The sequence below is a fragment of the Camelina sativa genome, chromosome 7 (assembly GCF_000633955.1).
Source record: "Camelina sativa cultivar DH55 chromosome 7, Cs, whole genome shotgun sequence".
Classification (NCBI taxonomy): Eukaryota; Viridiplantae; Streptophyta; class Magnoliopsida; order Brassicales; family Brassicaceae; genus Camelina; species Camelina sativa.
The window spans coordinates 20,023,834-20,037,039 of NC_025691.1; the positions used below are offsets into that span (position 1 = coordinate 20,023,834).

The 13,206-nt window shown below is 34.7% G+C and overlaps 1 protein-coding gene, 2 long non-coding RNA genes and 1 pseudogene across 4 annotated transcripts; 2 read left to right on the forward strand and 2 right to left on the reverse strand.

Annotated features, from left to right (window-relative positions):
- Window positions 2,837–3,922, reverse strand: LOC109125649 (annotated as a pseudogene).
- Window positions 4,841–6,837, forward strand: LOC104701638. Its single transcript, XR_002032763.1, has 2 exons — window positions 4,841–6,325; window positions 6,406–6,837. It is a non-coding gene; the product is annotated as an uncharacterized LOC104701638 (long non-coding RNA).
- On the forward strand, window positions 9,555–11,778 carry LOC104701640. 2 transcript variants are annotated; one of them, XR_753854.2, is made up of 8 exons: window positions 9,555–9,851; window positions 9,935–10,179; window positions 10,259–10,387; window positions 10,465–10,634; window positions 10,708–10,772; window positions 10,851–10,992; window positions 11,074–11,345; window positions 11,538–11,778. It is a non-coding gene; the product is annotated as an uncharacterized LOC104701640 (long non-coding RNA). The 2 variants fall into 2 exon arrangements; XR_753856.2 differs by having other exon boundaries at window positions 10,507–10,634.
- On the reverse strand, window positions 11,752–13,129 carry LOC104701639. Its single transcript, XM_010417359.2, has 4 exons — window positions 12,903–13,129; window positions 12,618–12,833; window positions 12,389–12,454; window positions 11,752–12,075 (listed from the first exon to the last, which is right to left on the reverse strand). Exons 1-4 carry the CDS (start codon window positions 13,053–13,055, stop codon window positions 11,944–11,946), a joined length of 567 nt encoding a protein of 188 aa, XP_010415661.1. The 5' UTR covers window positions 13,056–13,129; the 3' UTR covers window positions 11,752–11,943.

The window sequence follows — 13,206 nt, forward strand, 5'->3', positions numbered from 1 at the left end:
AACAAAGACATCATAACTCAAACGAAAAACATGCTCAAAAGAAATTTTGACATGAAGGACTTGGGTTTAGCAGATGTAATTTTGGGGATAAAAATCATCAGAACTGATGAGGGCCTTATCTTGTCTCAAACCCACTATGCTGAAAAAGTGCTTGATCGATTCAAGCATTACTCAAATGGGACTGCAAAAACTCTAGAGGATCCTCAAATTCACTTGACCAAAAATTCTGGTGAACCTGTGCAACGGGTGGAGTATGCAAGGGTAATTGGCAGTCTAATGTACTTGACAAACTGTACAAGACCGGATTTAGCGCACTCTGTAAATGTACTTAGTCGCTACACAAGTAATCCAGGACATAAGCATTGGATGGCTATAACTAGAGTTTTGGACTATCTACGTTATACCAAAGATCATGGCTTGCACTATGGTAGAGAACCCGGAGTTTTGGAAGGTTACAGTGATGCCAACTGGATCGTAGACTCGAGAAACTCAACATCCACGAGTGGATATGTTTTTACACTTGGAGGTGCAGCAGTGTCCTGGAAGTCTTCCAAACAAACTCTGGCAGCTAAATCAACTATGGAATCTGAATTCATAGCTTTGGAGATAGCTATGTCGGAAGCTGAATCACTTCGTAATTTCTTGGAAGACATCGCAATGTGGGCGAATCATGTGCCTGCAATACGTGTACAATGTGATAGCGAATCGGGCAGGGCAAGGAATACCCATTACAATGGCAAATCTCGTCACATCAGACGGAGACATAAAATTGTTAGACAATTTATCTCAACTGGTGTAGTTACGAGTGATTACATCCATACGAAAGAAAACCTAGCGGATCCATTTACAAAAGGTTTGGCGCGAGATCAAGTTATAAAGTCATCAAGAGGAATGGGTTTAAAGCCTACAACTTAAGAGGAGGTTTGATGGTAACCCCACCAACTCAAATTGGAGACCCCATGACCTAGGTTCAAAGGGACAACTAAATCAAGCTGAATCTGCTACAAGCAATAAGAGACTTTTGTCTTTTCCCAGTTCCTAAAATGATGTAAAGTATTTCATGTTTGTTACAGGTTAAGCATATGCTTTTAATGATTTGAAATGTAGCTTTGTAAAATATTTGAAATAATTACAGGATATTTCTTTAAATAAGAGCAGCTATTAAAATTACCTTGTGAGTGGGAAATGGGGCCGTTTCTAGGAGAATATATGAGGCTATACTCTCCAAGTTCACTCATGATTAACCATGCATGTTCAAGGCCACAATGAACACAATAGAGAACTTCATTCTACGAGAAAATGAAGTTGTGTTATGCTTGTTGTCTAAGTTTACATACAAATCCGGATGGTTCAAGACATCATGTTCACCATCTAGCGGAGTAAACTCGACAGGTATAACAATGAGTCGGTTCAAGGTTGAAAAACGCCACCAATTCAGATACAGTTAGTTTTCGCATGTACTCTCGAAAATCTGTCTAGTTTAGCTAGTAGTGTCAGTCTATAGGGTCAGTCTATAGGGTCAGTCTTTTCGTCATATGTTTAGACTTATTTCTATTCATGTGGGGGATTGTTGGAACTGCAATTTTCTGAAAAATTGCAGGTTTTGAGATAGTGACTTTCCGGCCAAATGGCTGCTCGGAATTATCGGGTCGATAGTGCAATGGAAAGCTGGTAACGAGTACTACAAGGTGGTATACTCATACGTCCAAAACGAAGTTGATTTGAATGAGAAATAAGAGTGTGAAGTGAGCTACTTGGGATGGTTTGGGAAATATCCCACATCGGAAATATGACTGATGATTTTTCACTCATATATATATAGTTTCACACTCTTCTAGTTTCAAAAGTGTGTAGAAGGAAGAAAGAAGTTCCCACACGCGCGCCGAACCGAACCGAATCGAACCGGGCCGGGCAGTACTCCGAAAATATTCAGAGAATGTTTTCTGAATATTCACGAGAGACCACCTCCTTCCACTATATATATAGGTGCAGCCTCTCATTATTACACACACATACAAAAACACAAACCCTCCTTCTAATAAGTCCAGCCGCAGAGCACTCTCTCTCTCTCCCTCTCCTTGCTTAGTCCAAAGTAAGTTTTTCTAGTTAGTAGTCTCGAGAGTATAACGTAGATCTGTTCGCTTGAGTTCTATTACTGGTGTGCTACTGTAATAGTTCGTGATCGGTTGTATCCTGAAATTCATAAATTGTGATTATCCGAAAACACTTACAGCCGATTTATTGAATTAAGGAAAGAGATATCATATCTTGCTTTCGTAATTTATTTACTGCTTCATATTATACTGTTGTAATTCGTTTATAATTTCGTTATTTTAAATATAATTTACATATTTTCTCGATTCAATTTTTGTGTTCCTAACAATTCTCACGTCACAAGTGCACATGTCATGACCTTTATCGTTAGTAGTATTATCAAACTCCATTGGAATCAGTGATTCTTTCACCATATTGTACTCCACTCCACTGACTTAGCTCTCAAACAAAAACATAAAAAAGCCAAGTCATTGCTAATTTACGTAATTGTTGTATATGTGTTTCATAATTACAGCACAAGTTATCAAGATGAAAATTTATAAGCACCATTAGTTTCCCAAGGTATGCCTGCAATTGAGATTGTTTTTGGTATGAACATTTCTTTGTGAATCTCGAGTATTAAAATAAATGTAACAATATGGACTAAAAAAAAGAAGAAGTAGATCTTGTTTACCTTGAGATGATCAAAACTTATTATTGGGATGATAGGGCTGACGTGAAGAATGAGGATGCTCAACCAAATTGCATCCATCAGTAGAATTTTTATCCTTCTTCACATCAGGAAACACCACCATGTAGCTTGGATCTCGATTTGGAACGTTGTAATAACTACTGTTCCACTACAAGACATATATGAAGAAACACCACCATGTAGTTCTGTATCCTCTCGCTGAACTCACCACCTGAGGTAACGCCACGTGGCCTTTTGAAAGGCTCGGATTCACGATTTTATTGTGAATACTCTGTATCTTGTCATAATTTAAGTGTGAACCGGTCGAGATTTTCCGGATGTTGACCGGTCCAATCAGGATTCGCAAAATATTCCGGCTAAACTCCATCCGGTAGACATTGACCTAGGCGGCTTGCTTTGGTTACAAGTCAACGCCCCCGAGTCGATCAACCGCGCGTCTGGTGAACCCAAAACTCTAATCCGATCACCGGTCGGATTAGAACCGGGAGGGTCGTTGACTAAACCGGGTATCTGAATTATAGATTCTCCCGGTACGTACGGAAGTAAGATATATCACCGCGGCAGAGAGGACACGTAGCGTGAGAGCGGAGCCAAGCGTCAATGAAGCAAGGATGGACAATACAACGTGGCAGCATTTAGGTATCAAACGCAGCGTTACGTTTTCATCGTCTTCGAACTCGTTTAATTAAACAAACAGGACCCTCGAGCGCTTCTTTGCTGCCGATCCTAAGCGTCTTCACGGTTGAGTATCGAGAAGTAGGAAACGTCTCGATGATCGACGCGTCCAGTTCACGCGTTGGTTGACGGTTCAGGGTAAGCCAGTTAGCGGCGTCGTCGGAGTTTTCGTAGTCCATTCCCATGACTCGCTCGAGACATCTTCGGATGTATAGAAATAGAATAGACGGAGAAGAACCCGAGAAAGAAGAAGATGCTGACGAGGATGATCATGATGTATTGCCATGGTTGGGTCAAACCGAGAGCTATCTCCGGTGACGTCTGAACCGCCGGGAGTGGCTTGACCCGCGGCGATTTGTAATCCTCCGTGGTTGGAGAAGAGGAGAGTAATGGGAGGATGTAACCATGATCATGACCACCGATAATAGAACGGTTGAGATGAGGACAAAACTTTAGTCGGTTTGGCTCTCCGGTCCATGCAATGAAAAACAACAATAACCTTGTTCACGTATCTTTCAACGAAGCAAACCGGTTAGTGCAAATATCGCCAAGGTTTGTTGTTAAATGTGATGGTTCTATAATTGTTTAGTTTCTACGTATTTCGGGCTTATAGTTCCTTTCTATCTTCCAAAATATTTCGGGCTTATATATCTCAGTTTAATGTCAGTGACTTTTAAAGTTTTTACTTTATAAATTTAAGTACAAAATAATAATTAAGTAATTTAACTTGAATATTATTAAGTATGAATATATTATATTTGAGGGATTCTTTATGCCTTGTGTTGTTCGTCTCACTGTGAGTTGTAGAAAGCAGTGAATTTTAAGGTTGATTTCTCGAGCAATGTGAAAAAATTACATGAAAAACATATTTAATCGATTAAAAAGTTATTTTACCTTAAGAGAAGTGATTTGCTCTACACATCTGAAAAAGGTTATAAGATTAAAAAGATTAGATACGCCATATTACTAAACAATGAGAATAATAATTTATTTGCTTGCAAATTCAAAATAAAAAAAATTGCAAATGATATATTCTCTATTATATATATGAACAATTATGATAATAAAAATGAGAAAGAGATATCTAAGATGCAAATGATCAATTATCGATTATCAATTATCCATTTATAGGCTAAGAAGAGTCCATTAATCATTATCACAAATTAGGTTTAATAAAATCAGATCTTTTTGAAGCTGAAAAATATAATGCAATGAAAATATATGTGGAATATTGTATATTACTATTTAGATTTTATATATGGGATGCACAATATTTGACTGTATTAAATATGTTTACATATGTAATATTTATATTTTAAATGTTTGATTTTTAATGTAACAAATTATCATAAAATATGTCACCAAATTAAATAACTTGATTTTATGGTAAAAATTTTAAACGATTTCCAAAAAATTTGGATCGATATTATTTTAAAATTTTAGTATCATTATTTTTTTAATGGTTATGTCAAGTGTTAATTTTTTGGGTGATTGATTTTATTCCGATTTCCTTATTATCTCTAAACAATTTTTAAATATGGTTATTTCTTTATAATCGAAATAATTAAGATTAAAGATTTCTAGGATTTGAATATTGTAGTTGTTACATTAGATACTAAATCTTCACCATTTAGATTTTTTGGTTACAATCACTTATGGATATTATTTAAATTTTTTCTTCTTTCAATATTTTCAAAATTAATATGCCATGTTCATGGAATATTTTGCTACGATTTATTGTGGCAATTAATGGTTTATTTTATTTAGATTTTATTTAATATGATTTTTAGTTAATAGTAAATTACAAAATTATCCTAATCTTCTTTCTTGAAATCCGATTAGTACAGATCATTTCTCCAAAATCACGCTAGCAATCATTTTTTTTCACGATTTTGATGTGTTTTGTACAAAAATATGTTAGATCCATCAATTAACCATTGATTTAGGAGTCAATAACAAAAACCATATTATTTATCAATTTTTTTTTCCCCCAATATGGCATAATTCCGGTGAATCACCACCGGTAAGCGCTTTCTCCGACGTCGTTCTTTGACCAACGAAGGATCGTGAGGGAGAAGAGAACTTGAATTTTCAAATTCACATATGAGAATTTTTTTTAAACATTATTACACATGAAATTCTAAAATTATGTTTATTGGAAAAAAAATTGAAAAAAAAAACTTACCTGTTAACCCGTTTTAAAACACGCGGATCCAATTCTGTTGATTTGCCCGATTTCAAATTTTCGGATTATTTTTTTTAAATAACCCGATCTAAAATACTTAAAAGTTTTATTTAACCTCACTTACATTGTATTCTTTTTTGGTCGTTGAGGGTATTTTCGTCCAAAGGAGAAGTTGTACTTACCTTTTACTAATATAGAGATTTACTGCGCTTTTTAGCCTTATTAATTAGGTGCTTTCTTAAATGAGGAAAAATATTAAGTTGAAATTATGGGCTTTATTGGTTTATTAATTAGTTTAGGGCCTGATAATGCGTTGATTCGGGAAATTAAGGTTTTATAATAATAGGTTTTGATCTCTCTCTTTCCTCTGCCGCACGCGTTACCGTCGACCCATGAAGATCATTGACGATAAATCCTGGTCGATCTTCTACGATCCATGTGACGCATATTTCATCAACGACGCTGAACAATCTCAATTTCCCTGCTGATATTTTCTTCCGGATCGAGAGATCCCAAGCTGAACACAAGCTAGCTTGCCTCGACTCAGACATCTGCACTTGTGGTGTTGTGTTCAGTGAGAGCTCTATTTTGTGGCACACCCCCTGTAACACTTTGGATACAAGTGCGGCCCTCCTGATCGTCCTCTCCCTCCTGGAATACTAGTAGCGAGAGATCACAACCAAACCAAGTGGATATTACCCCTTGATTTAACTGCCAAGGTCAAAGTCTCTCACTGCTCATCTTCCATATTCATTTCTTCTTATGTCTCTTCTCTTTTCTCAAAAGTATATATATATAGGTGATGTCTATGTTAACCTTTACCCTAGAAATTGCAAAGGCCGAGTGCATCTCCACAGCCTTCTCTGCTGCAGGAGCCATCTCCACTCCATCTGCGCTTGTGCTACACTGGAGACATGGAAGATTTTCATAAGCAAGTGCGCAAATATACAGAGTCTTAGTCTAATTGGTGTTCCAATTCGGGATGATGCTCTTTGAGAAAGGGGATCCAAGAAGAATGGCCGTTTCTGGAGTAAATTTATCAATTAACTAGGATCGGACTCGCGCTACAGCGCGAAGGAATATTTACAGAGATACATTTACATATGATTCGTAACATACCGAAAAAATAGTATATAAAAATTGAGTATATATTCGTAAAAAAAGATTTTTTTTTTTTTAAGTTGTAAAGATTGCATTCATAAAAATTACACACTCACAATGTATGTTACTACTAACCCAAAGTAACCCAAAGTAATTAGATTATACTACAGATATATTCTTAAATAAGTAATAATATAAAGTATGATATTGTTGAGTTAAATTTTTTTACATGTTCTGACCAGTTGAAAATTACATATATATATCTTTAAAAATGAATTTGATTAATTACTCCAATAATTGTTATAGGCAAAATAGACCTATATATCGATTTTAAGATGTTCTGACCCATTGAAAAACTACATATATATCTTTAAAATGAATTTGATTAACTACTCCAACAATATATCAATGATGGAGATATGATCTATGATTTGTCATAAAATAAAGAGAGAAAATAAACTTATAAAATACTATATATCAAAAGAATTAATGAAAATAAATATATCTATTGCTGACCATGAAAATACTATAAATATATCTATCGCTGAATTAATTTATATAAACAAAATAAATTATGAAAAGAAATACATCTATCACTGACTATGGGACAGCTAGTTTGAATACAATTTTTTTGCATAAAATTACTCTACAACTAGAAATAGGATTTATTTGAAATTACTCTACATATATGTTGATTCGAAATATTATTTATGATCATGGTCTCTCCTTTCTTTAACCCCCTAATTTCCTGGGGCATATTTACAAAATTTAAATATAAATTTATATATAAGAAAATATCAAATGATAACCTGAAAAAAATCGATATTATTCAGTTTGATAGTTATAATCTGAATGATAATTAGGTAAAATTTTGGATAAAATCATATACATACCCTTATCACATAAGACCATATGATATAATTACAATTTTAGATGTTCTTGCAAATACTAAAAATCCTTAATTTACATAATATTGGACAAAAAAAACTTATTGCAAACACATAAATGGGATGATGAAAGCTACATGAATTAAACAAATAGCTATCATAAATGATTGAAAAAATTACATGAAAAGCATATTTAATCGATTAAAAAGTTATATTACCTTAAGAGAAGTAATTTGCTCTACACACCTGAAAAAGGTTATAAGATTAAAAAGATTAGATACGCCATATTACTAAACAATGAGAATAATAATTCATTTGCTTGCAAATTCAAAACAAAAAAAACTGCAAATGATAGATTCTCTATTATATAGATGAACAACTATGATAATAAAAATGAGAAAGAGATACCTAAGATGCAAATGATCAATTATCGATTATCAATTATCCATTTATAGGCTAAGAAGAGTCGGTTAATCATTATCACGAATTAGGTTTTAAAAAAATCAGATCTTTTTGAAGCTGAAAATATAATGCAATGAAAATATATGTGGAATATTGTGTATTACCTGTTTAGATTTTGTATATGGGTTCACAATATTTGGCTGTATTAAATATGTTTACATATGTAATATTTGTATTTTAAATGCTTGATTTTTAATGTAACAAACTATCATAAAATATATCACCAAATTAAATAGCTTGATTTTATGGTAACAACTTTAAATGATTTCCAAAAAATTTGGATCGATATTATTTTAAAATTTTAGTATCATTATTTTTTTAATGGTTATGTCAAGTGCTAATTTTTTGGGTGATTGATTTTATTCCGATTTCCTTATTATCTCTAAACAATTTTTAAATATGGTTAGTTCTTTATAATCGAAATAATTAACATTAAAGATTTCTAGGATTTGAATATTGTAGTTGTTACATTAGATACTAAATCTTCATCATTTAGATTTTTTGGTTACAATCACTTATGGATATTATTTAAATTCTTTCTTCTTTCAATATTTGCGAAATTAATATGTCATATTCATGGAATATTTTGTTAAGATTTATTGTGGCAATTAATGGTTTATTTTATTTAGACTTTTTTTAATATGATTTTTTAGTTAATAGTAAATTACAAAATTACCCTTTTCTTCTTCCTTGAGATCCGATTAGTACAGATGATTTCTCCAAAATCACGCTAGCAATCATTTTTGTTTTCACGATTTTGATGTGTTTTGTACAAAAATATGTTAGATCCATCAATTAACCATTGATTTAGGAGTCAAAAACAAAAACCATATTATTTATCAATTTTTTTCCCCAACATGGCATAATTCCGGTGAATCACCACCGGTAAGCGCTTTCTCCGACGTCGTTCTTTGACCAACGAATGATCGTGAGGGAGAAGAGAACTTGAATTTTCAAATTCACGTATGAGAACTTTTAAAACATTATTACACATGAAATTCTAAAATTATGTTTATTGGAAAAAAAATTGAAAAAAAAACTTACCTGTTAACCCGTTTTAAAGCACGCGGATCCAGTTATGTTGATTTGTCCGATTTCAAATTTTCGGATTATTTTTTTTAAATAACCCGATCCAAGATACTTAAAAGTTTCATTTAACCTCACTTACATTGTATTCTTTTTTGGTCGTTGAGGGTATTTTCGTCCAAAGGAGAAGTTGTACTTCTCTTTTACTAATATAGGAATTTACTGCGCTTTTTTAGCTTTATTAATTAGGTGCTTTCTTAAATGAGGAAAAACATTAAGTTGAAATTATGGGCTTTATTGGTTTATTAATTAGTTTAGGTCTGATAATGCGTTGATTAGGGAAATTAAGGTTCTATAGTAATGAGCTTTATTGGTTTATTAATTCGTTTAGGGCCTGATAATGGGCTGATTAGGGAAATTAGGGTTTTATAATAATAGGTTTTGATCTCTCTCTCTTTCCTCTGCCGCAGGCGTTACTGTCGACCCATGAAGATCATTGACGATAAATCCTGGTCGATCTTCTACGGTCCATGTGACGCATATTTCATCAACGACGTGTTGATGTTTTCTTCCGGATCGAGAGATCCCAAGCAGAACACAAGCTAGCTTGCCTCGACTCAGACATCTGCACTTGTGGTGTTGTGTTCTGTGGCACCCTGTAACACTTTTTGGATACAAGTGCGGCCCTCCTGATCGTCCTCTCCCTTCTGGAATACTAGCAGCAAGAGCTCACAACCACCAAGTGGATATTACCCCTTGATTTGCCAAGGTCAAAGTCTCTCACTGCTCATCTTCCATATTCATTTCTTCTTATTATGTCTCTTCTCTTTTCTCACAAGTATATATATGTAGGTTATGTCCATGTTATCCTCTACCCTAGAAATTGCAAAGGCCGAGTGCATCTCCACAGCCTTCTCTGCTGCAGGAGCCACCTCCGCTCCTTATGAGCACTTGAATTTTTACGATTGCACTGCACAAGAGCCTCAACTTATCATTTGCATGAGGCGTGCCCACGGGAATATCAAATCACTTGTTTTCGGGTGGCCGTTCTTAACAAGTGTATCAACTACGTCCCTGGAGTTGCTACCTTATAGCGGGTGGGTATATGTTCCTTTAGTATCCTATCCTTTTTCCGTATCCTTTTGGCTTTTTCTGATCAATCTTTTTTGTGATCAGATCACAGCTACGAAGCCTAAACCTCACATATCTTGATGCATCTTATCCAAGTGACTACACTAATTTGTTGGCACCATTCTTTGCTAACTGTCCATTAACAGATTTCGGAATCGAAATCCATAATTACAGGTATGATTCTCTTTCTTTCCTTCTTCTTTTAAGTATAAATTTTGGATTCTATATATTTTTACATATATGTTCCTCAGTTTCAAGTCCATCTTGCTTATGAAAGTCTTTCATAAGCACAGTTGGAAAAGTTGTGCTACACTAGAGACATGGAAGACTTTCATAAGCAAGTGCGCAAATATACAGTCTTAGTCTAATTGGTCTAATTGGTGTTCGAATTCGGGATGATGCTCTTGAAGAAATTATCAAGGTAATAATGTTTTTTACTTGAGTATCTTTTTAATATATATTCTGAATATATATATCAATCTATTACTTCTCAGGGGTTGAAGCTTATGAGAAGTCTCGATCTTTCTCTGTCTGATGGATTCAGTGGGAAATTTCTCTGGTATATCTTCTTTTCTCTTTCTCATTTCCTTATAGTATTTAATTTTTTTTTTTATTAATCTTTTTTTATCAATAATAGTGTTCCATTTTTACTGGGGGTCGAGCTCCAAATTGAGGCACTAGCATTGTCAGGATGCTATGATTTATCCCAAAATGGACTTGGTCACTTTCTTCTCCAGCTTTCTCAAGATGACTCCTCCTACCGACATTTGAAAAAAATGGTAAATATAAGCAACACTTCTTTGACTCTGTTTTTTCCATTTGTTTTTTCTCTGTTTTTTTAATTTGTTTTGTTTTTTAAGGTTTTACCCCCAGCAGTTGGACTTTGGAAGAGTTTTGATGTGCTGTCAGACGTAGGCCTTGTCGAACTCGAGCTCTTATCGGCGCAGCTCACAGTAGCCAGCAGGTTTAATATATAGTTTATGATTCATCCTTGATATCCACTCAAGTTTCATCCTTGATAAAGTTATGGAAGACTTAAAAGCAGACGTTGGAGATGACTATGATGCAGAATTGCAGATGACTTTTTCATCCTCCCACCCGATGACATGTAATCAATCTCTTGGTGAAGAAGGTAACTTTTATGTACTCTAGTATTCTGTTTATACATGGAGCGTTCATCAATTGATCTTTTGGCAGAGTTTTCGTAATGATTTCTTCGTAACGACCATCAGATTAATGGTCGTTAACATTTTGAACTAAATATTAATCTGATGATTTTCCTTACAAAAGTCTAATTTTGATTCTTTTTCATTTTTGCATTTAGGAACTAAATATAGGAAGGAATTATTTCTGATCTTATTGCCATTCTGTATTTTTATCAACCCTGTGGTTAGAAAGACAGAAAAGGCAGATAGAGAAGGGTTATGTTCTTTTCTTAACATTAAACTTGGAGTTGGAGGTGGTGGAGGAGATAAGATATGAAAAGGATATATATATCGTGTAACGGAATTAGGGTTTTGGTTACCGAAAAAAACAAATTAGGGCTTAACTTAATCCTTGGTTTATGATCTTCTTCGATTCATCGGTGGGTGAATTACAGGAACATTCTTTTAACTTCATAGTTTCGTCTTCTCTAACTATTGATCACTTAGATAACTCTCCAGCGACATGTACACAACTATCATACATTTTTACTCAACACATCGAAGCTACAAGTCCAAGATGATCAGTTACAACACCTCACACCCAAACGGGTTTGGTCCAAAAGAGCTCCCATAAGTCTGGAAGAAGGAAGCTGCCTTCCAGAACAATCTGATCAGCAGAATCACCGTAAACACGGTTCCTCCTAGATTGCATATTACCTGCGAGAAAAAGTTAACAACACACGTCCATGAAACCATCATATATACCTGAACTAATTGAAGTTAGTCTAATTCACAAAATTCTTAAGGTGATCGGTTAATTGCTTACAAACAAGGGCTCATAAACAAGACTTTTAAGCAAGGGACCCCAAACAAAACTTGCTAAGTACACATACAATTCAGATATATTCTGTAATATATCTAACTATCTGATGAATACTAGATGCAACAGGGAAACCACAAAACCCTTAACCAAACCATATACAATTCGATATACGAGTGACTCGAGAGTAAGCAAAATGCTAAATATTACCTCAAGAAACGCTCTTGTTATAGAAAGTGAACCCAATAGCAATATCCCATCTACTGCAAAAGACACCTATAAAACATAGAAACAGAGGTATCAAACAATGTGTAGCACAAAATAAGATTGAGTGAACTCTACAAAACCATTACGAAGCCACAAAATTATAAAGTTGAGTATAAAAGACACAAAAAATGGAAGAACTTTAAAAGTAGAAGAAGAAGGAAGGGAGACTCACGAGTCGAGGAGACATGGCTGCTGGCAAAACCCGACGCGATGCTTTCTTAGCACGTTTCGAGACTTTCTTGAACATGCTTCTCAAGAATCTGATCAAAAGATCGAGGCTGCTCTCTCTCTCGTCTTCTTCATCACCGTCATCGTCATCCTCATCGGGAACCACATCGTACTCGTACCCGCCAAAGAATCGATCGTCTGAATCATATCGCCTACGCGACTAAGAATAAAGAGATTGAGTAAATTCAAATTTTCCAATAACACAAAAATTGAGATAATCAGAACGTACCTGAGAGCTACGGTACGAAGCGAATGAGCGATTCAGGCGGCGGATACGACGGCGGAGGAAGATAGAGCTAAAAGACAAAGGAGCTGCAGAGACAAATCTGTGTGAACCATTGATGAAATGTAGCGACGGTGATAAGGTTGTAGCTACGGCCATTTGTGGAGCAGAGAGAGAGAGACCACTAGTGAGTGTGAGTGAATTGTAAATTAAGAGTGGACCTTTTTGATAATTAAGTACAATTTGGGCTATATTCGTAAGTGTACATAAACATAATGTACCGTTTCTTAAAGTAAACTAGTTTCAGGTG

Coding starts and splice junctions, on each gene's coding strand:
- LOC104701639 (XM_010417359.2), bottom strand. CDS start 13,055: ATGGCCGTAGCTACAACCTTATCACCGTCGCTACATTTCATCAATGGT. Junction 12,455..12,617: donor CAGCCATGTCTCCTCGACTC/GTGAGTCTCCCT, acceptor TATGTTTTATAG/GTGTCTTTTGCAGTAGATGG. Junction 12,076..12,388: donor TAACAAGAGCGTTTCTTGAG/GTAATATTTAGC, acceptor TTTTTCTCGCAG/GTAATATGCAATCTAGGAGG.